General features: G+C 43.8%; 1 protein-coding gene across 1 annotated transcript in view; it reads right to left on the bottom strand.

Moving 5' to 3' along the window:
• ptprn2 (protein tyrosine phosphatase receptor type N2) overlaps positions 1 to 4,726 on the bottom strand; it is a 192,229-nt gene extending 187,503 nt beyond the window's left edge. The window contains exons 1-3 of the mRNA XM_038997264.1: positions 4,276 to 4,726; positions 3,316 to 3,579; positions 231 to 271 (exon numbers count right to left, since the gene is read on the bottom strand). Coding sequence (XP_038853192.1) covers positions 231 to 271; positions 3,316 to 3,579; positions 4,276 to 4,726 — 756 coding nt within the window. The remainder of the gene's footprint in view (positions 1 to 230; positions 272 to 3,315; positions 3,580 to 4,275) is intronic.
• Between the last annotated feature and the right edge of the window lie 16,574 nt (positions 4,727 to 21,300).

Below are 21,300 nucleotides of genomic sequence, written 5' to 3' on the forward strand. Positions count from 1 at the left end.
GAAAATATCAGTATGCAAATGTTCAAAAAGGTTTTTCTAAGAGCTTTGCGAGTGTAAAACTAGTTTCCTTTCTTGTCCATTTCATATTGAATATCTGCTTGCATAACTTAAAAATAACCCCTCTTAGCAACAGTAGTATACTTCATTGAAGTAAGTGTTTGCTTGGACATTTATGTCGCTATTTTGAAACCAGTGTATCTGTTTAAGAGAATAATGTAAATTAGGCCTACCTTGTCATTTGGCTCAGAGTCTGCATCCACCATTTGTTTCCCTGTAAACAATCAGAATGTGAGAGGGTAAAACATTGACAAGAGAAAAGTACTATTGGCTAAAGGCTTTACAGCTAATAACCAAACAACCCAAAACATTTCCACACAGGTTTTGCTTAACTTTCACCCTGGTGATAAATGCAGGTCTACCTTTGTGTCTGTCTGACTATAATCTCTTGCGTACAGACTACTTAACATAAATTGTATCGTAACGTCTGTCGACAGACTGTGTGATGCGACATATACGAGCAACAATTGTTCTGGTGCGTTGCTTTTTCACCACTGGTCATTTGGACAAATGGCGATTTAGCAGGTGTGCACATCTTTGAATTGCGGAAGGGGAGGGGACATTTGGCCCATAGACTTGACTGAAGCTTGCAGAGAGAGGGGAGTGGAGCTACCAACCTGCTTCTGCTCCTCGTTCTAGTCTCTTTTCTCATACAGTGCCTTCAGAAAGTATTCATACGCCTCGACTTATTCCATATTTTGTTGTGTTACAGCCTGAATTCAAAATTGATTAAATTGATTTTTTTCATCCTTCTACACACAATTCCCCATAATGACAAAGTGAAAAAAAAATGGATACAGAAATATCTAATTTACATAAGTATTCACACCCTTGAGTCAATAAATGTTAGAATAAACTTTGGCAGTGAATACAGCTGTGAGTCTTTCTGGGTAAGTCTCTAAGAGCTTTGCACACCTGGATTGTACAATATTTACACATTATTATTATTTTAATTCTTCATGCTCTGTCAAGTTGGTTGTTGATCATTGCTAGACAGCCATTTTCAAGTCTTGCCATACATTTTCAAGCCGATTTAAGTCAAAACTGTAACTAGGCCACTCAGGAACATTCAATGTCGTCTTGGTAAGCAACTCCAATGTAGATTTGGCTTTGTGTTTTAGGTTATTGTCCTGCTGAAAGGTGAATTTGTCTCCCTGTGTCTGTTGGAAAGAAGACTGAACTAGGTTTTCCTCTAGGATTTTGCCTGTGCTAAGTTCTATTCCGTTTCTTTTTATCCCCAAAAACTCCCTAGTCCTTGCTGATGACAAGCATACCCATAACATGATGCTTGAAAATATGAAAAGTGCTACTCAGTGGTACTGTGTTGAGTTGGATTTGTATTCAGGACATAAAGTACATTTCTTTGCCACATTTTATGCAGTTTTACTTTAGTGCCTTATTGCAAAGAGGATGCATGTTGTCACGTTCGTCGTAACATTTAAGTGAGGAGGACCAAGGCGCAGCGTGATAACAATACATTCTTCTTTAATGAAGACGAAAATGAAACGAACACTATACAAACTAATCAAAACAACAAACAGACGACCGTGAAGCTATACAAATAAAAAGTGCATACACTGGCAACTTACACATAGACAATCACCCACAACCTACCTAATGACTATGGCTGCCTAAATATGGCTCCCAATCAGAGACAACGATAGACAGCTGTCTCTAATTGAGAACCAATCTAGGCAACCATAGACTTACATAAACACCTACAATGAACACAACCCCATGAACTCTACAAACACCCCCTAGACAATACAAACACCCTAGACGAGACAAAAACACACAAACATCCCCCATGTCACACCCTGACCTAACTAAAATAATAAAGAAAACAAAGATAACTAAGGCCAGGGCGTGACACATGTTTTAGAATACTTTTATTCTGTACAGGCTTCCTTCTTTTCACTCTGTCATTTAGGTTAGTATTGTGGAGTAACTGTCACAGGCATTAAACTCTGTAACTGTTTTAAAGTCACCATTGGCCTCATGGTGAAATCCCTGAGCGGCTTCCGTCCTCTCCGGCAACTGAGTTAGGATTGATACACCATCCAAAGTGTAATTAATAACTTCATCATGCTCAAAGGGATTTTTATTAACCCATCTACCAATAGGTGCTTTCCATAACAAAGGGGTTGAATACTTATTGACTCAAGACATTTCAGCTTTTCATTTTGAATTCATTTGTAAAAATGTCTAAAAACCTAATTCCACTTTGACATTATGTGTAGGCCAGTGACAAAATATCTAAATGCAATACATTTTAAATTCAGGCTGTAACACAACAAAATGTGGAAAAAGTGAAGGGATGTGAACCTAACTGAATAGCTGGCATGAGATTTTCGTTCTGGGTTGCCTACAGTAGATTAGTCTGACAATGTGAAATATGTCCTGTGATATACAATACCATTCAAAACTTTGGATTCAGTTAGACATTTCCTTGTTTTTGAAAGAAAAGCAATGCGTTTGTCCATTAAAATAACATCAAATTGAACAGAAATACAGTGTAGACATTGTTAATGTTGTAAATGACTATTGTAGCTGGAAACAGATTATTTTTTATGGAATATCTACATAGGCGTTCAGAGGCCCATTATCAGCAACCATCACTCCTGTGTTCCAATGGCATGTTGTGTTAGCTAATCCACATACATCATTTTAAAAGGCTAATTGATCATTATAAAACCCTTTTGCAAGTATGTTAGCACAGCTGAAAACTGTTGTTCTAATTAAAGAAGCAATAAAACTGGCCTTTTTTAGACTAGTTGAGTATCTGGAGAATCAGCATTTGTGGGTTCGATTACATGCTCAAAATGGCCAGAAACAAAGTACTTTCTTCTGAAACTCGTCAGTCTATTCTTGTTCTGAGAAATTAAGGCTACTGAAGCAGCAAACTTTGTGAAAATTAATATTTGTGCCATTCTCAAAACTTTTGGCCACGACTGTAGATATTCCATAAAAAATCTGCCGTTTCCAGCTAAAATAGTCATTTACAACATTAACAATGTCTACACTGTATTTCTGATCAATTTGATGTTATTTTAATGGACAAAAAATGTGCTTTTCTTTGAAAAACAAGGACTTTTCTAAGTGACCTCAAACTTTTGAACGGGAGTGTATATTGTATATAAGTGAAATGTTGTATGACTTGTGATGTATTTATTATACAGTATGTAGCCCAGGAATGTTGCCAAGCAAATTTCCTTATGGGACAGGAAAGTATTCATGAATTAATTATTTCATTCATACCTTGACTAATAGCATCTTGCTCCAACAAGTCCTCTTGGTCCTCCTCATCCTGGTCCATGGAATGCAGGGGCTCTCTCTTCATCTGCCTGTCCCGTATGTGTCCCACGAGCCTGGGCTTGGCTCTGTCCTCGGGCCCCTCCTCATCCACCACTTGCAGGGCACCAGAGATTATGTCTGCCAGCTGGTTCAGGTCTTTACCCATCAGATCGTCCATGTTCACTCTCTGCCTCCCCAGCTGGTTGACCACGTTCAGGATGAACCGCTCTGTGGGAGAGGGTAGAAAGGAAGAACATAAATCTTTTTCATCCTATTTTCAATATATGGTATATTGGGTGGTGTAAATTATGTCGAATGTTATACTTGATTAGACATAGTTTATTTGACAATGTTTAAATGTTGATAGTAAAATGGCATGTTTGAATCAATGGCAATTTTTCAATGTCATGCCATCAACCTAAATAAAGAGCTATATTGAAATTAAATCTTCAGACAGCGCAATGATTCCTGCCTGAACAGGGACTCCTAATGGTATATGAGGGGTAATGCACTTCAGTGATGAGAAGTCTACCACCCAGACGCTTACCTCAATATACCTTGCTTAGCTTTGGAAGAAAGCAGTGTACGTTTCAGCAGAGCTATGACATTGATCAGCTTCCATAGCCATTTGTGTAGACTAACTACAGTAAATAACATTGAATAGCTGAAAGTAACTCCTCTAAACCTTTCTTACACAAGCTGTATGTGAAAGTACATCCGGAGTGAGGTTTGGTTTATGTAGGCTACTGTACATTCACATCGGATTTTGAAGTTCACAGAAGCACGGTTGCCTCTAAATGAATAAAATAGCATTAGAAAAACTTTGAAAATGTTTGCGTGGATCCTCTACAAATTAATCTGAAGTTCACAGAAGCACACAGAACAGCGCAAACACAAATCATTGTGGTAAAAAGAGGACCTTACCATCCACCGTACTGAGCTGCTCCTTGGGCACCTGATGGTTGGACGCAGCCTTGAAAAGAAGCCTGTCTATGTTGGGCCTTGGAGGTTTGGAGCCACTGCCACCAAGTCGTGTCTGAGGTTCTACCTGACCACCAGGGCGTACATAGCTGAAAGAGTAGAGCTTCCCCTTGGGTCCCACCACTGATCCCACCACTGCTCCTGGTACTGGGCGACTCTGGGTGTGTGCTGCTCCAGCCATGTAGCGCTCAAGCTGGGCAGCCAGCCCCGTGGCACTCCACCTGGCCCTCCCTGGCTCCTGGCTGGAATAGGCTGTCTCCACTGGGGATCTCCAGCTCCCTACAGCCCCCTGGGTGAAGACCTTATCCCCCTGGGGTGGACCTGCAGACTGCAGATTGTAGAACGTAGACTTCCCCTTCTTTGGTTGTAAGTCTTCATTCTGTAACACAACCATGTTTTTTACTGTCTATACAATTTTTGTTGTATTTCAAATCACCAGTGACAGTGAATTCACATTGCATTTAAAGGACGACTGAACCAAAAAAGCAACAGTCTATGTGGCATCGATATAAGTCATAAACTTTTATTCTATTGTCAAAATTGACTACAAAGTGTAAATAGAATAATTTTGGTCATAAACTCACCCAAAACGTAGATTTGTGAGATAATTAGGAAAATAATTTACAATAAAAGGGTGCCGTAACAGTTTTCCTTGGATTGGATTTATTTAAATCCTGCCCACAGCTGGCAGCATCCAAGTAATCATTAGCGCAGATGCACGCTACCCGATCGTAATTGTCAATATGGTTTCACATTGGATATCCCTATGGGGCTAGTTAGGCACTATCAGTAAATTACACAACGTACATGGGACAATATTTGAAAATGTCAATAGTTAAAAATTTCAATGACTTAAAAATATCAAACCAACTATAAATTGTAGAAATTCATATACAAATATTGAAAGCATTTAATTAGAAAACTAACCAGTGTGTAACATGAAAATATTGTACCATTTACATTGTGTAATTTATTCATGGCCCCTAACTAGCCGCACAGATAGGCTATCCAAAGTCCAACCACGGTCGCACACTGGCCGGCTGAAGCTAATTGGCGAAAGAAGTTGGCTAGCTTGCTAGCTTGTCCAGGCTACTTGTAGACACAAGACCTGGTTAGACTGTTTAAGGTTATCTAGAAGGGTGAGTGACTGTAACTGTGTACTGTTATGGCAGAGTGAAAGTGCAAACGCTTCCCACGTTCGAACACAAACACACAACACTCAAACACTCAAAGCACGCCTCCAAGACTCAAATCTCGTTATCAGTCTCGTTATCAGTCTCATTTCCTAATGAGGAGAATTTAAACCGAGGTTTAATCCATAAATTCAGCCCCATTGCACAACAGGGCCGTTCCACCTCAAAAATCACAAGAGGATGTCGACACCCACCATCTCAGATTGTTGTGAAATTGTTTCTGTAGTTGGTAACAGATGCGATTAGCATTCCTGAAACAATGTTTTGTTGAAATATAATTTGATCTGAGAAAAATAATCTAATTGATTCTGGATTCTTGACATATCTACAGCTGTGCATATCATTCTTAGTTGATATTGTGTAAAATATCCCAGTTGTTAATCCCCCCCAATAACATAAATGTTAATTGTTTGACATTGTACTGCATTGTTAGGAGCTAGTAACATAAGTATTTCGCTGCACACGCTATACCACCTGCTAAACCAGCAGTTCCCAAACTAGGGTTTGCGACCCCATGTGGAGTCACCTGATATGAAAATGGGGTGTCGGGAGAATTTCCAAAATCCTGAAGAAAAATAATAAATATCCAAAAACATATACAGTACCAGTCAAAAGTTTGGACACACCTACAGTACTCATTCAAGGGTTTTTCTTTATTTCCATGATTTTCTAGATTGTAGAATAATAGTGAAGACATCAGAACTATGAAATAACACACATGGAATCATGTAGTAACCAAAAAAGTGTTAAACAAATCAAAATATATTTTAGAATCTTCAAAGTAGCTACCCTTTGTCTTGATGGCAGCGTTGCACACTCTTGGGATTCTGTCAACCAGCTTCACCTGGAATGTTTTTCCAACAGTCTTGAAGGAGTTCCCACATATGCTGAGCACTTGTTGGCTGCTTTTCCTTCACTCTGCGGTCCAACTCATTCCAAACCATCTCAATTAGGTTGAGGTCGGGTGATTGTGGAGGCCAGGTCATCTGATGCAGCCTCCATCACTCTCCTTCTTGGTCAGCCTGGAGGTGTGTTGGGTCATTGTAATGTTGAAAAACAAATGATCGTCCCACTAAGGGCAAACCAGATGGGATGGTGTATTGCTGCAGAATGCTGTGGTAGCCATGCTGGTTAAGTGTGCCTTGAATTCTAAATAAATCACAGACAGTGACACCAGCAAAGCACCTCCTCCTCCATCACTCCTCCTCCTCCTCCATGCTTCACGTGAGGAACCACACATGCAGAGATAATCCGTTCACCTACTCTGCGTCTCACAAAGACACAGTGGTTGGAAACAAAAATCTCAAATTTGGACTCATCAGACCAAAGGACAGATTTCCACCGGTCTAATGTTCATTGCTTGTGTTTCTTGGCCCAAGCAAGGTTCTTCATATTATTGGTGTCCTTTAGTAGTGGTTTATTTGCAGCAATTCGACCATAAAGGCCTGATTCACGCAGTCTCTTCTGAACAGTTGATTTTGAGATGTGTCTGTTACTTGAACTCTTTGAAGCATTTATTTGGGCTGCAATTTCTGAGGCTGGTAACTCTAATGAACTTATCCTCTGCAGAAGAGACAACTATGCGTCTTCCTTCCCTGTGGCGGTCCTCATGAGAACCAGTGTCATCATAGCGCTTGATGGTTTTAGCAAATGCACTTGAAGAAACTTTCAAAGTTCTTGAAATGTTCAGATTTGACTGACCTTCATGTCTTAAAGTAATGATGGACTGTCGTTTCTCCTTGCTTATTTGAGCAGTTCTTGCCAATATATGGACTTGGTCTTTTACCAAATAGAGCTATCTTCTGTATACCACCCTTACCTTGTCACAACACAACTGATTGGCTCAAACGCATTAAGAAGGAAAGAAATTCCACAAATTAGGGACACCTGTTTTTTGAAATGCATTCCAGGTGACTACCTCATGAAGCAAATTGAGAATGCCAAGAGTGTGCAACGCTGTCATCAAGGCAACGGTTGGCTACATTGAAGAATCTCAAAAATAAAATATATTTTGATTTGTTTAACACTTTTTTGGTTAATACATGATTCCATGTGTGTTATTTCATACTTTTGATGTCTTCACTAATATTCTACAATGTAGAAAAATATTAAAAATAAAGAAAAACCCTGGAATGAGTAGGTGTGTCCAAACTTTTGACTGGTACTGTATATTATAATAGCGTTTTGTATCTCAAAATCATAGTAATGTCGTTAACCTTAAAAATCTAAATGAAAATGATGAAAAATTCAAAGATAAAATTCAACCAGAGAGCACCCTTAGATCATAAGAGAAGGCTGCACTTGAGCGTTGAACTCAACTCACAGCTATGCTATGAAACTACACACTATTGCAGACTTTGATATTACCGGCTGCAACTGATATGGTGAAAACAATGTGTGGGGAGGCAGAGGCACAGAAAACTCACATCAATGCCTTGTCAGATAACACTGTTAAATTAATAATTTACGCTATTGCTAGCAATCAAGACAAAATTCTGATTGAATGACTCAAAAACTGTGAGGGGCGAGATACGCATGCATTTACTTTTGTTCGCTATACATGTTGGGGGATGCTATTTACAAGGACATATTGTTATGTCTCACGATTCCCGTGCATGAAACGGCACAAGGGCTGTTCAGTGTGCTGTGAGGCTATATTGACGAAAAACAGATTCCATGGGATCGAATGGTGGAATTTTACACAGATGGGGCTCCATCTATGGCGGGATGGCGGGCAGGCCTCTGCACTTTAGTCATGAATGTGTCTCCCTCTGCCATATGGATGCATTGTACGATACAACGAGAGCAATTGGTGGCAAAAGAGCAGAGCACAGAACTCGGAGATACACTGAGTATACAAAACATTAAGAACTCTTTCCATGACTGACCAGGTGAATCCAGGTGAAAGCTATGATCCCTTATTGATGTCACTTCTTAACTCAGTGTGGATGAAGGTGAGGAGACAGGTTAAAGAAGGGGTTTTAAACCTTGAGACAATTGAGACATGGATTGTGTATGTGTGCCATTCAGAGGGTAAATGGGCAAGACAAAATATTTAAGTGCCTTTTAACGGGGTATGGTAGTAGGTGCCAGGCGCACAGATTTGTGTCAAGAACTGCAACATTGCTGGGTTTTTCACACTCAACAGAGTCGACATGTGCAAGCATCCCTATGGAACACTTTCGACACCTTGTAGAGTCTATGCCCCGACGAACTGAGGCTGTTCTGAGGGCAAGGGTATACGCAGTGTATACTGCAGCAGGTAACAGCAGGTACCTTCGATTGTAAACTACATCAAAATCACATTCACTGCGTGCACACCTGTTCACAAAACTATGTGGTGATATGGGATCAGAGTATGACAATGTTCTATTTCACAACGAGGCTTGGTGGCTATCGAGGGGGAGTGTTAGAAAGATTTTTCACATTGAGAGAGGAACTGTTGTTATTCACAATGGATGTAAAAAAAAAACAGACTCGGTTGACTTTCTGTGTAATGAAAAGAAAATGTGTCTCCTTGCCTACAGTATGTAACAGACATATTTTGGAAACTGAACGAACTGAACGCAAGCATGCAGGGGAAATACAAAAACATTCTACAGCTGAGTGACTGACACAGTGGATTAAGAGGAAAGAATTGTTATTGGAGAGAGAGTCTTTCAAAAGTGAACCATGCCCCCGTCCGTCGGCTGTGCATGTTTCTAACAGAACACAGCATCAGTTGGTGACCACTGCTCACCTCCAACGCTTGGAAGAGCACTTTCGGACCTACTTCCCAATCTGTTTGACTGTGATCCTGGCTCAGTTGACATGCCAGTAAGTGAAATCGAACAGCTGATCGAGCTGTCATGTGACTGATCATGTGACATTCACAGGTCAATACGGAGGAGTTTTGGTTCCTGACTCTAAGGGAATAGCTTGGCGTCTCCCTGTGAGCATTAATGCCGCGTTCAAAACAACTGGAACTGGGAACTGGGAGTTCCCAGTTCAAGACAACTGGGAAATCTGAAATAAAACTAGCTCCAACTGGGAAAAATCGTTTTGAGCGGTCATCCAACTCAGAATTCCAACTCTGGAACTCGGGCCTCTTTCTAAAGCTCCAACTTTCCAACCTGAAGATCACTAACATCATGACTGGACCTCGTATTTTTCAGAGTTCTTGAAAGCACTATAAAACCCATGGTACCTTTCGCCAGTTCATATCTGTGTGAAGCTGGATTCAGTGCTCTCGTCTGCATTAAAACCAAATATCGATCCAGGTTGGATGTGACAGCAGAGATGAGGTGCGCATTGTCGACCATGCCCCGACTTTGAGAAGCTCCGACGCGGCAGGCATCAAGCACACCCATGTCATTAGTGGTGTTGAGATAAGATACATTATGTCAGAATAATTTGCAACTGACTATCATAGCCCCACATTAAAAGTATGTGATGGTTGAGAAGACAATCAGAAATACTGTTAGAATGTTTTTCAATTGACTGCCATATCCCCAAATAAAAAAGTAAATGGCTGTTAATTACATAATTTTTTCACATGGTTGGGGTCGCAAGAATTTTCAGATATCAAAATGGGGTCGTAGGCCAACAAAGTTTGGGAACCCATGTGCTTAACTGTGTACACATCTAATATACTTTGATTTGATTTTGAATTGGAACAAACATAAGTCTTTCCATCTTTATACAACTTTATGAAAAATAATGTACACTGCACATGGAGGTTGTTTAAAAGAGTTAAGAATTACCTCCGAACTATACTGGCATATTTCACGACTTCAGACTCTTTCAATGCTGACAGTGCTCTTGTTCTTTTTCTCAAAAATTGCTACAGATCCAGGATTTTAACAGTTTTGTATAGCTTAAACGCAGGACAAAATGTAATCAAAAGCAAGCTGTCTTTTCAAATGCAACTTATTATGTGACTTGTTAGGCACATTTTTACTCCTGAACTTATTTAGGCTTGAAATAACAAATGGGTTGCAAGCTGTCTTTTCAAATGCAACTTAATATGTGACTTGTTAAGCACATTTTTACTCCTGAACATATTTAGGCTTGAAATAACAAATGGGTTGAATACTTATTGACTGAAGACATTTCAGATTTTCATTTTTTATTATATGTAATTTCAAAAAAATAAACATAATTCCACTTTGACATAATGATGTATTGTGTGTAGGCCAGTGACACAAAATCTCAATTTAATCAATTTTAAATACAGGCTGTAACACAACAAAATGTGAAGGGGTGTGAATACATCCCTGCACCAGGGTATCAAAGAACTATCAATTAATAATCATATCAATGGATGGAATCAGTGAATCAGTGAATGAATGGCTTTTTTTGTTCTACTTAGTCGTTCAAATGAGATACTAAGTTGTTCGAATGAGTTACTAAGTAATTCAAACATCATTCAAACGAGATACTAAGTGTAGGGGGGGGGGGGGGTTGCCTTGGGCTTCAGGCTTCTGTATATACTGTAGTTTTTTTTACCCAAAGTTGGAATGGAAATGTTGTGATCGATTAAATAAACACAAGAGTCCAGCAGAATGGATAAAAGACCGTGGCGGTATAGCAGGAACAGCGCCGTCTAGTGGTCAAAACCTGGTACTTTTACACTACTTTATGGTAAATAATGCTTCACAACTTCAATTAATAATTTCTCTGAACAGGGTAAAAAACATCAGCAGATTCACAGGGAATACATTACATAGTATGGAGAAGCAATACTTCAAGCCGCAGTTTCATACTACTTATTAAACATAGAGAACTGATTTGGTTGCAATCAATTAGCTTAATTTCTCCAAGATAAAATCTAATTCCAACAAAATAATGTTTCAAGAATGCCAATCCTACACACTTAGAAAAAAATGTGCTAAGTAGAACCATACAGGATTTTTCGGTTTGTCCCCATAGGGGAACCAGGGGTGCTGGGTAGAAACCTCTATGTAGACTTCTTCAAAGAACCCCCTGTATATGGTTCTACATAGAAACCTTTATGAACTGTTCTGCATAGAACCCTCTATAAAGGGTTGTACCAATAATAATTTTATAATCTAAAGGTTCTTCCTAGAACCGTCTATGAATGGTTCTACCGAGAACCCTTTCATCTTGGTTGTACAGTCGTCTCAAATAAAACTGTGAAGGACCTCGGGGTTACTCTGGACCCTGATCTCTCTTTTGACGAACATATAAAGACTATTTCAAGGACATCTTCGTAACATTGCAAAAATCAGAAACATTCTGTCCAAAAATGTGGCAGAAAAGTTAAAGAAAAGTTAATCCATGCTTTTGTCACTTCTAAACTAGACTACAGCAATGCTCTACTTTCCGGCTACCAGGAAAAAGCACTAAATAAACTTCAGTTAATGCTAAACACGGCTGCTAGAATCTTGACTAGAACCCCAAAATTGTATCATATTACTCCAGTGCTAGCCTCTCTACACTGGCTTCCTGTTAAGGCCAGGGCTGATTTCAAGGTTTTACTGCTAACCTACAAAGCATTACATGGGCTTGCTCCTACCTATCTCTCCAATTTGGTCCTGCCGTACATACCTACACGTACGCTACGGTCACAAGACGCAGGCCTTCTTCTTGTCCCTAGAATTTCTAAGCAAACAGCTGGAGGCAGGGCTTTCTCCTATAGAGCTCCATTTTCATGGAATGGTCTGCCTATCCATGTGAGAGACGCAGACTTGGTCTCAACCTTTTTTATTGAAGACTCATCTCTTCAGTAGGTCCTATGATTGAGTGTATTCTGGCCCAGGGGTGTGAAGGGGAACGGAAAGGCACTAGAGCGACGAACCGCCCTTGCTGTTTGTGCCTGGCCGGTTCCCCTCTCTCAACTGTGATTCTCTGCCTCTAACCCTATGATGGGGGCTAAGTCACTGGCTTACTGGTGCTCTTCCATCCCGTCCCCAGGAGGTTTGCGTCACTTGTGTGGGTTGAGTCACTGACGTGATCTTCCTGTCCGGGTTTGGCGCCCCCATCGGGTTCGTGCCGTGGGGGAGATCTTTTGTGGGCTATACTCAGCCTTGTCTCAGGGTAGTGAGTTGGTGGTTTGAAGATATCCCTCTAGTGGTGTGGGGGCTGTGCTTTGGCAAAGTGGGTGGGGTTATATCCTGCCTGGTTGGCCCTGTCCGTGGGTATTGTCGGACGAGGCCACAGTGTCTCCCGACCACTCCTGTCTCAGCATCCAGTATTTATGCTGCAATAGTTTGTGTCGGGGGGTTAGGGTCAGTTTGTTATATCTGGAGTATTTCTCCTGTCTTATCCGGTGTCCTGTGTGAATTTAAGTATGCTCCCTCTAATTCTCTCTCTCTCCCTCCCCTCCCAGAGGACCTGAGCCCTGGGACCATGCCTCAGGATTACCTGGCCTGATAACTCCTTGCTGTCCCCAGTCCACCTGGTCGTGCTGCTGCTCCAGTTTCAACTGTTCTGCCTGCGGCTATGGAACCCTGACCTGTTCACCGGATGTGCTACCTTGTCCCGGACATGCTGTTTTCGACTTTCTCTCTCTACCGTACCTGCTGTCTCTAACTCTGAATGCTCGGCTATGAAAAGCCAACTGACATTTACTCCTGAGGTGCTGACCTGTTGCAACCTCTACAACCACTGTGATTATTATTATTATTTGACCCTGCTGGTCATCTATGAACGTTTGAACATCTTGGCCATGTAGTGTTATAATCTCAACCCGGGCACAGCCAGAAGATGTCACGTTCCTGACCTGTTTTCTGTTGTTTTGTATGTGTTTAGTTGGTCAGGGCGTGAGTTGGGGTGGGCATTCTATGTGTTGTGTTTCTATGTTGGGTTTATGTGTTGCCTGATATGGTTCTCAATTAGAGGCAGGTGTTTGACGTTTCCTCTGATTGAGAACCATATTAAGGTAGGCTGTTCTCACTGTTTGTTTGTGGGTGATTGTGTTCCTGTGTCTGTGTATGTCGCACCACACGGGACTGTTTCGTTTGTGTTCGTGTATGTGTTCGTTCCTGTTCGTGCGTTATGTTATCTCGTTCAGGTTTGTTCACATCGTTTCTTTTTTTGTAGCTTATTCAAGTGTATTTCGTGTCAGTGTTCGTCTTGTCAATTTAATTAAATCATTATGTCTACATACCTCGCTGCATGTTGGTCCGATCCTTGCTCGTCCTCGTCTGAGGAGGAGAACGACTTAGACGAACGTTACAGAATCACCCACCAACAAAGGATCAAGCAGCGGGGTAACGGGCAGCAGCGACAGCAGCGGCCAATTACACAGGACTCCTGGACATGGGAGGAAATTTTGGAGGGAAAAGGACCCTGGGCTAAGGTTGGAGAGAATCGCCGCTCTCGGGAGGAGAAGGAGGCAGCTAAAGCCCAGGAGCGGTGGTATGAGGAGGCAGCACGTAAGCGAGGCTGGAAGCCGGAGAGTCAAGCCCAAAAATTTCTTGGGGGGGGGGGGGGGCTAAAAGGGAGTGTGGCGAAGTCAGGTAGGAGACCTGCGCCAACTCCCCGAGCTTACCGTGGAGAGCGAGAGTACGGGCAGACACCGTGTTATGCGGTAGAGCGCACGGTGTCTCCTGTACGTGTGCATAGCCCGGTGCGGGTTATTCCACCTCCCCGCACAGGCAGGGCTAGATTGAGTATTGAGCCGGATGTCATGAAGCCGGCCCAACGCATCTGGCCACCAGTGCGTCTCCTCGGGCCGGCATACATGGCACCAGCCTTACGCATGGTGTCCCCGGTTCGCATACACAGCCCAGTGCGGGTTATTCCACCTCCCCGCATTGGGCGGGCTACGGGGAGCATACAACCAGGTAAGGTTGGGCAGGCTCAGTGCTCAAGGGAGCCAGTACGCCTGCATGGTCCGGTATATCCGGCGCCACGTCCCCGCCCCAGCCCAGTACCACCAGTGCCGGCACCACGCACCAAGCCTCCTGTGCGTCTCCAGAGCCCTGTTCCTCCTCCACGCACTAGCCCTATGGTGCGTGTCTCCTGCCCATTACCACCAGTGCCTACACCACGCACTAAGCCTCCTGTGCGCCTCCAGAGTCCTGTGCGTCCTGTTGCTGCTCCCCGCACTAGCCTGAAGGTGCGTGTCCTTAGCCCGGTACCTCCAGTTCCGGCACCACGCACTAGGCCTACAGTGCGCCTCAGCCGGCCAGAGTCTGCCGTCTGCCCAGCGGCGCCTGAACTGCCCGTCTGCCCAACGGCGCCTGAACTGCCCGTCTGCCCAACGCCGTCTGAACTGTCCGTCTGCCAAGCGCCGAATGAACTGCCCGTCTGTACTGAGCCTTCAAAGCCGCCCGTCTGTACTGAGCCTGCAAAGCCGCCCGTCTGTACTGAGCCTTCAAAGCCGCCCGTCTGTCATGAGCCTTCAGAGCCATCTGCCAGACAGGAGCCGCTAGAGCCGTCCGCCAGACAGGAGCCGCTAGAGCCGTCCGCCAGACAGGAGCCGCCAGAGCCGTCCGCCAGACAGGAGCCGCCAGAGCCGTCCGCCAGACAGGAGCCGCCAGAGCCTTCCGCCAGACAGGAGCAGCCAGAGCCTTCCGCCAGACAGGAGCCGCCAGAGCCTTCCGCCAGACAGGAGCAGCCAGAGCCTTCCGCCAGACAGGAGCAGCCAGAGCCTTCCGCCAGACAGGAGCAGCCAGAGCCTTCCGCCAGACAGGAGCAGCCAGAGCCTTCCGCCAGACAGGAGCAGCCAGAGCCTTCCGCCAGACAGGAGCCGCCAGAGCCGTCAGCCAGCCATGAGCAGCCAGAGCCGCCAGCCAGCCATGAGCAGCCAGAGCCGCCAGCCAGCCATGAGCAGCCAGAGCCGCCAGCCAGCCATGAGCAGCCAGAGCCGCCAGCCAGCCAGGATCTGCCAGAGCCACCCAGCCAGGATCCGCCAGCCAGTCCGGTGCTGCCCTCCAGTCATGAGCTGCCCTCCAGTCATGAGCTGCCCTCCAGTCATGAGCTGCCCTCCAGTCATGAGCTGCCCTCCAGTCATGAGCTGCCCTCCAGTCATGAGCTACCCCTCTGTCCTGAGCTACCTCTCTGTCCTGAGCTACCCCTCTGTCCTGAGCTACCTCTCTGTCCTGAGCTACCTCTCTGTGCTAAGTTGTCTATATTTAGGAGGGGCCTTGGTGAAGGTTCCTGGACCATGGTCGGGGGCGAGGGTCGCCACTCAAGGGACGCTAAGGAGGGGGAGAAAGACAATGGTGGAGTGGTGTCCTCGTCCTGCGCCGGAGCCGCCACCGCGGACAGATGCCCACCCAGACCCTCCCCTTGAGTTTTAGGGGTGCGCCCGGAGTTCGCACCTTGAGGGGGGGGGGTTCTGTCACGTTCCTGACCTGTTTTCTGTTGTTTTGTATGTGTTTAGTTGGTCAGGGCGTGAGTTGGGGTGGGCATTCTATGTGTTGTGTTTCTATGTTGGGTTTATGTGTTGCCTGATATGGTTCTCAATTAGAGGCAGGTGTTTGACGTTTCCTCTGATTGAGAACCATATTAAGGTAGGCTGTTCTCACTGTTTGTTTGTGGGTGATTGTGTTCCTGTGTCTGTGTATGTCGCACCACACGGGACTGTTTCGTTTGTGTTCGTGTATGTGTTCGTTCCTGTTCGTGCGTTATGTTATCTCGTTCAGGTTTCTTCACATCGTTTCTTGTTTTGTAGCTTATTCAAGTGTATTTCGTGTCAGTGTTCGTCTTGTCAATTTAATTAAATCATTATGTCTACATACCTCGCTGCATGTTGGTCCGATCCTTGCTCCTCCTCGTCTGAGGAGGAGAACGACTTAGACGAACGTTACAGAAGAGGACTGGCCACCCCTCAAAGTCTGGTTCTCTCTAGGTTTCTTCCTAGGTTCCTGCCATTCTAGGGAGTTTTTCCTAGCCACCAAGCTTCTACATCTGCATTGCTTGCTGTTTGGGGTTTTAGGCTGGATTTCTGTATAGCACTTTGTGACTGATGTAAAAAGGGCTTTATAAATACATTTGATTGATCTAGTGATGTTACGTTTGATAGCGGAGCTCCGAGGCATGCGTCGGAATCACTAAGCAGCTAACTTCGAAAACAGTGTTCCGATGACTTTACCAGCAGTACGTCATCAATGACGTCCGAAGCTTCGTTTCCCCACGTGCTTTTTCAAACCGTGTGTTGCACAGCGGTTCCGGTGCTTTCTCCGATTCCAAACGCCAACCTCTACTGCACACCGTACTTACAAGTAGAGTCAGGATTTTGTACAAAAACTTTCACCTGACTGGTAGCATAGTCGGCAGAGTAGGGAACCATGGAACATTCAGGGACATGAGCGTATGAGGTCGAATCCCGTGAAGACACATTATTTTGAAAATTATTTTACGCGAAACCACACTTTCTGCACTGTTCTTCAAACAATTTGTTTTATTTAGTATAGTATAAGGTTCTGTCTGAAGCATCCTACAAAATGTTTTTGAAAAATTGTCAACTTGAAGGCAAAAAAGGGAAGCATGATGTACAATAAGACGCAAACCTGGTATTCCAACTGATTATAGGCTAACAAAGCCAATGACTGACCACAGTGAAGAAAAAGAATGTCTATTTGATAATCACAAGCTGCTATTTTTTGCTGACCAGCTAATGTGCATTGCGAACAGATAATGAAGCTCCGAGTGATGAACCGTTTTGTGGCACAATTTGGTGAAAGCGCCGAAGCCTTCAGAAAGCCTCGGTTTCCCATCACTACCATTATCTTTTGAGGGTTCTTCCTAGAACCCTCTACGAGCGGGTAGAACCACCAGGCTTACAGTACATATATCTTAAGGCTTTTCTTTGAGGGCCTAGTTATACCCTAACACAGTGGTGTCAGGAATCTCCTGGTTTATTGGCCACGTCAGGCCTGCAAGTTACATTATTCTGGCTTGCAAAGTGACGTGTAATTCCTATTGGAATCCAACCAGAGTTAGGATATCCAACAAGTAGAATTGTTAATCACCTGCAACCAGCTTTCAGAATAACTGTCAGGGTAGGGAAGATTGAATACTGAGACTACCTCAATCATCTAAACTAGAACAACCATCTCAGTTAGTTTAGAAAACGGTATGTTATTTATCTTGGTGTAGCATAAAATGTATCAACCAATCAATGTACATGCAAAAACCCAGATATCACAGTAAAACAAATAATTCAGAACCCTTTGACTTACAAAGAACCCTTGTCTTCTAAAAAGGGATCTTCTGATCAAAAAGGTTCTTGATAGAACCATATCAGTCCACAAACACCCCTGTTGGAACCCTGCTTTTAAGGAGTGTAACTACAGAAACAACTTCAGTACAATCTGGCTTGCTGAAATGATGTGGAACGACTCAACAGACCTAATGTCTACATGTAATGTTATACAGTGATCGGGGGAAGGGGAGGCGAAATCATCAGTGTTATGACAGGTTTCTGATATAAAAAAGAAGCAGCCTAGGCTTGGGCACGCAGGACAGGATATGAATAGATTTATTTCAAAGACAACTGCCCTTGAAAATTGCATATAGAAATTCTGAAGGAGATAGTGTCACTCAACAACCATTTTATACATTTTCACAACAGACTTGGTAAAAACGCTTATCTCCCCATCAAACTGAGCACCACTAGCTTCTCATAATCCAACCCAGAAACTACAAAATGAAATCCGTAGATTCAAAACAGTGGTGGCTGCTGAGGGGAGGACGGCTCATAGTAGCGGCTGGAATGAAGTCAATGGAATTGTATCAAACATATTGTTTTCATTCAAGCCATTACTATGAGCCGTCCTACCCTCAGCAGTCTCCACTGATTGAAAAGCAAGACATTTGACAATGACAAATGCATTAACAATATTATGGGTAGATACATTGACACAATAAACACAAGGGTAAGGCCTTAGACTACTAGGCCGTGATAATGAGTGTGTATGCTATCTTCCTTCTTTGTTTTGTTCTGTCCCCACCATGGCATTAGAGAGAGATAATGTGATTCTCCCCAGCTCGGGAGTATTGGGAGACCCTAATGGCATTAACCCAGCGGGATGGGCCTCAGCCATTCATGCTAACCATGTTTGTCATCCACTATCCCACAATGCAACAAAGAACACCGCCTCGTCACGAAGGAGGGTCCTGAACTCCTCAACTCTGGATGCCATCATCGCTATGGTAAAACAGCAATAGGAAGTAGCGGGGCAGCTCTGGGGTTGGCTGGGATGTGGGGCGTTATTCATGCAACCCCACAGGGTCCTGCCTAAAATACGGTGATGAGATATAGATAGTAAAGGAGTGATAGAACCCCATTTCTAAATGAGGATCATCCATGCTCAGCGGGATAGATGACAGGAGAAAAAGGAAACAAAAGCAGTGCAGAGACAACGTAGCTGCCCCCTGCCTATATGGTTTCTTGCTCGTGCATTAGGAGAGAAAGAAAAAAATAACATGGAGGCCCTGGTTAACCAAAGATGAGGCCTCTCTCTCAATGGTCCCCTAAAGCTACCAAATGCAGGTGGCTTGGGAACTCTTCCCCTTCCATGGAATGGCTTCTCTATCGGGCCCTTACCTGAGTGAGGGGCCCCTCTCGCTGGAGCCCCTGGCGAGCAGTGCCAACAGACTGGGGAAGGAGACCCAGCTCTTGAAGGTACTTCTGGATACTCCTGCTAAGTTTCACCTCCCCCGTCTTCAGCTTCCTGTCTCCACCATAGCGTGTCAGGGAGGCAGAGGGGGGATCTGGCCTTCGGATGGGAACCTTGTGTAGCTTGGACAGCTCTCTGGAGATCACATGCTGGGTGGTGGCATCCTGCCATGTCAACCCTAGAGATGGAGTCGAGTAAAGCGATGTTAAGCCATGGTCATATTCATTAGTGTACACAGTAGCAAAACATTTTGCAATTGTAAATTAAAACAAGCGTTTTTATTGGACAAGTGCAGGCAGTCCCTCCCCGTTTCTGTCCGTTTTCTTCCGTTTGGTGTCTAGTGTATACGACCCAGAATACCAACACATATCATTCCCCTGTGTTATAAATATAAAAGTAAACACTGTTCAAATAAAACACAATTCTATGGGACAACATTGAGAAAGCAACAAAACGGAGGGCCATGCAGTCAGTGTACACAGTAACGTGTAATTATCTGGCCGTGGCCTGTCTTGAAATCTGATGACAGTGAACCTGAGGAAAAGCAAAGCAATGCATGGCGCCCTCCCAGCGAGTCAACAAGCCCTGCGAGAATGTCACGCCGCAGCCAAAGTCACACCAACATCTCCACTAATTGCCAACACATACTCAGAATGCAAGGCTCCCGGGCACGGGCACAACATTGCGTTGCCAAGGCCAGATGGAGCTACCCAGGCAAGAAGAGACCCAAAACAACATGGATGTCTGGCCTCATTCCCAAAGAGCCAACAGGAACGTCTGCATTCCACTGCAGAAAAGCACACAGAAATTCCACCGATAATGTAATAATGCAGTATGGGCCAAGATGGTCAGACATGGAATGCAGTTTTACTGTTATTCTAATAGAATTGACAAATTATTTTAATGAGAAGACTTGTTATTGGAAAGTATGGGTGTTATCCATAGAATCCATGATATTTCACAAATATTTCAGACATTCTCTCTCCCTTCTACATCTACATTGCTTGCTCTTTGTGGTTTTAGGCTGGGTTTCTGTGTAGCTCTTTGTGACATCTGCTGATGTAAAAAGGGCTTTATAAATACATTTGATTGATTGATACAAATGTAGCCCTCGTAGAGGTCCTCTTTTTGAGAGACAACATTTTTTGATGATGTTCACTGAGTGTACAAAACAGTAGGAACACCTTCCTAATATTGAGTTGCACCTTCTTTTGCCCTCAGAACAGCCTCAATTCGTCAGGGCAAGGACTCTACAAGGTGTCGAAAGCGTTCCACAGGGATACTGGCCCATGTTGACTCAAATGCTTCCCACAGTTGTGTAAAGCTGTCTGGATGTCCTTTGGTTGGTGGACCATTCTTCATGGTCGGGAAACTGTTGAGTGTGAAAAACCCAGCAGTGTTGCAGTTCTTGGACCCCCCCCCCCTTCTAGCTCAGACTCTGCTAATAGCTACTTTATTGAGGAACAATGTACTTTCTATGCCTGTGATTTGTGGTTGTTCCACCTAGCTATCTTAAGACGAATGCACTAACTGTACGTCGCGTCTGCTAAATGACTAAAATGTAAATGTACTCAAACTTGTGCGCCTGGCATCTCCTACCATACCCCCTTCAAAGGCGCTTAAATATTTTGTCTTGCCCATTCACCCTCTGAATGGCATACACACAATCCATGTCTCAATTGTCTCAAGGCAAAAAAAATATTCTTTAACTTGTTTCCTCCCCTTCATCTACACTGATTTAAGTGGATTTAACAAGTGACATCAATAAGAGATCATAGCTTTCACCTGGATTCACCTGCTCAGTCTATTTCATGGAAAGAGCAGGTGTTCCTAATGTTTTGTACACTCAGGCTAGCAGCCAGCCAGAACAGGAATATTTCACCAAACGTGTCTACATATGACTTCATTAGCTTGGCCACTGATGTATCCCATGATACCTCTGAATAGACCATGGAGCGTATAGGGTAGGTGTTATTGAACGTAACCCAACCGTCAGCCCCATCACAACATCTACTATTTGTAGTGCAGTATATAGGGGATATGATGCCATTCGGGAAGCAAGCCTAAGTGTTCCATACATTAGTGCAGTAGTAGTTATTATGGGGCCATCAGGACAGATGGGGGGAGAGGCAGGTCCAGTTGAATCCATAAAGGACCCATAAAATATCTACGGCTTAATTACTCCTAGTCAATGGGTTCAG

Source organism: Salvelinus namaycush, chromosome 7, assembly GCF_016432855.1.
Source record: "Salvelinus namaycush isolate Seneca chromosome 7, SaNama_1.0, whole genome shotgun sequence".
Lineage (NCBI taxonomy): Eukaryota > Metazoa > Chordata > Actinopteri > Salmoniformes > Salmonidae > Salvelinus > Salvelinus namaycush.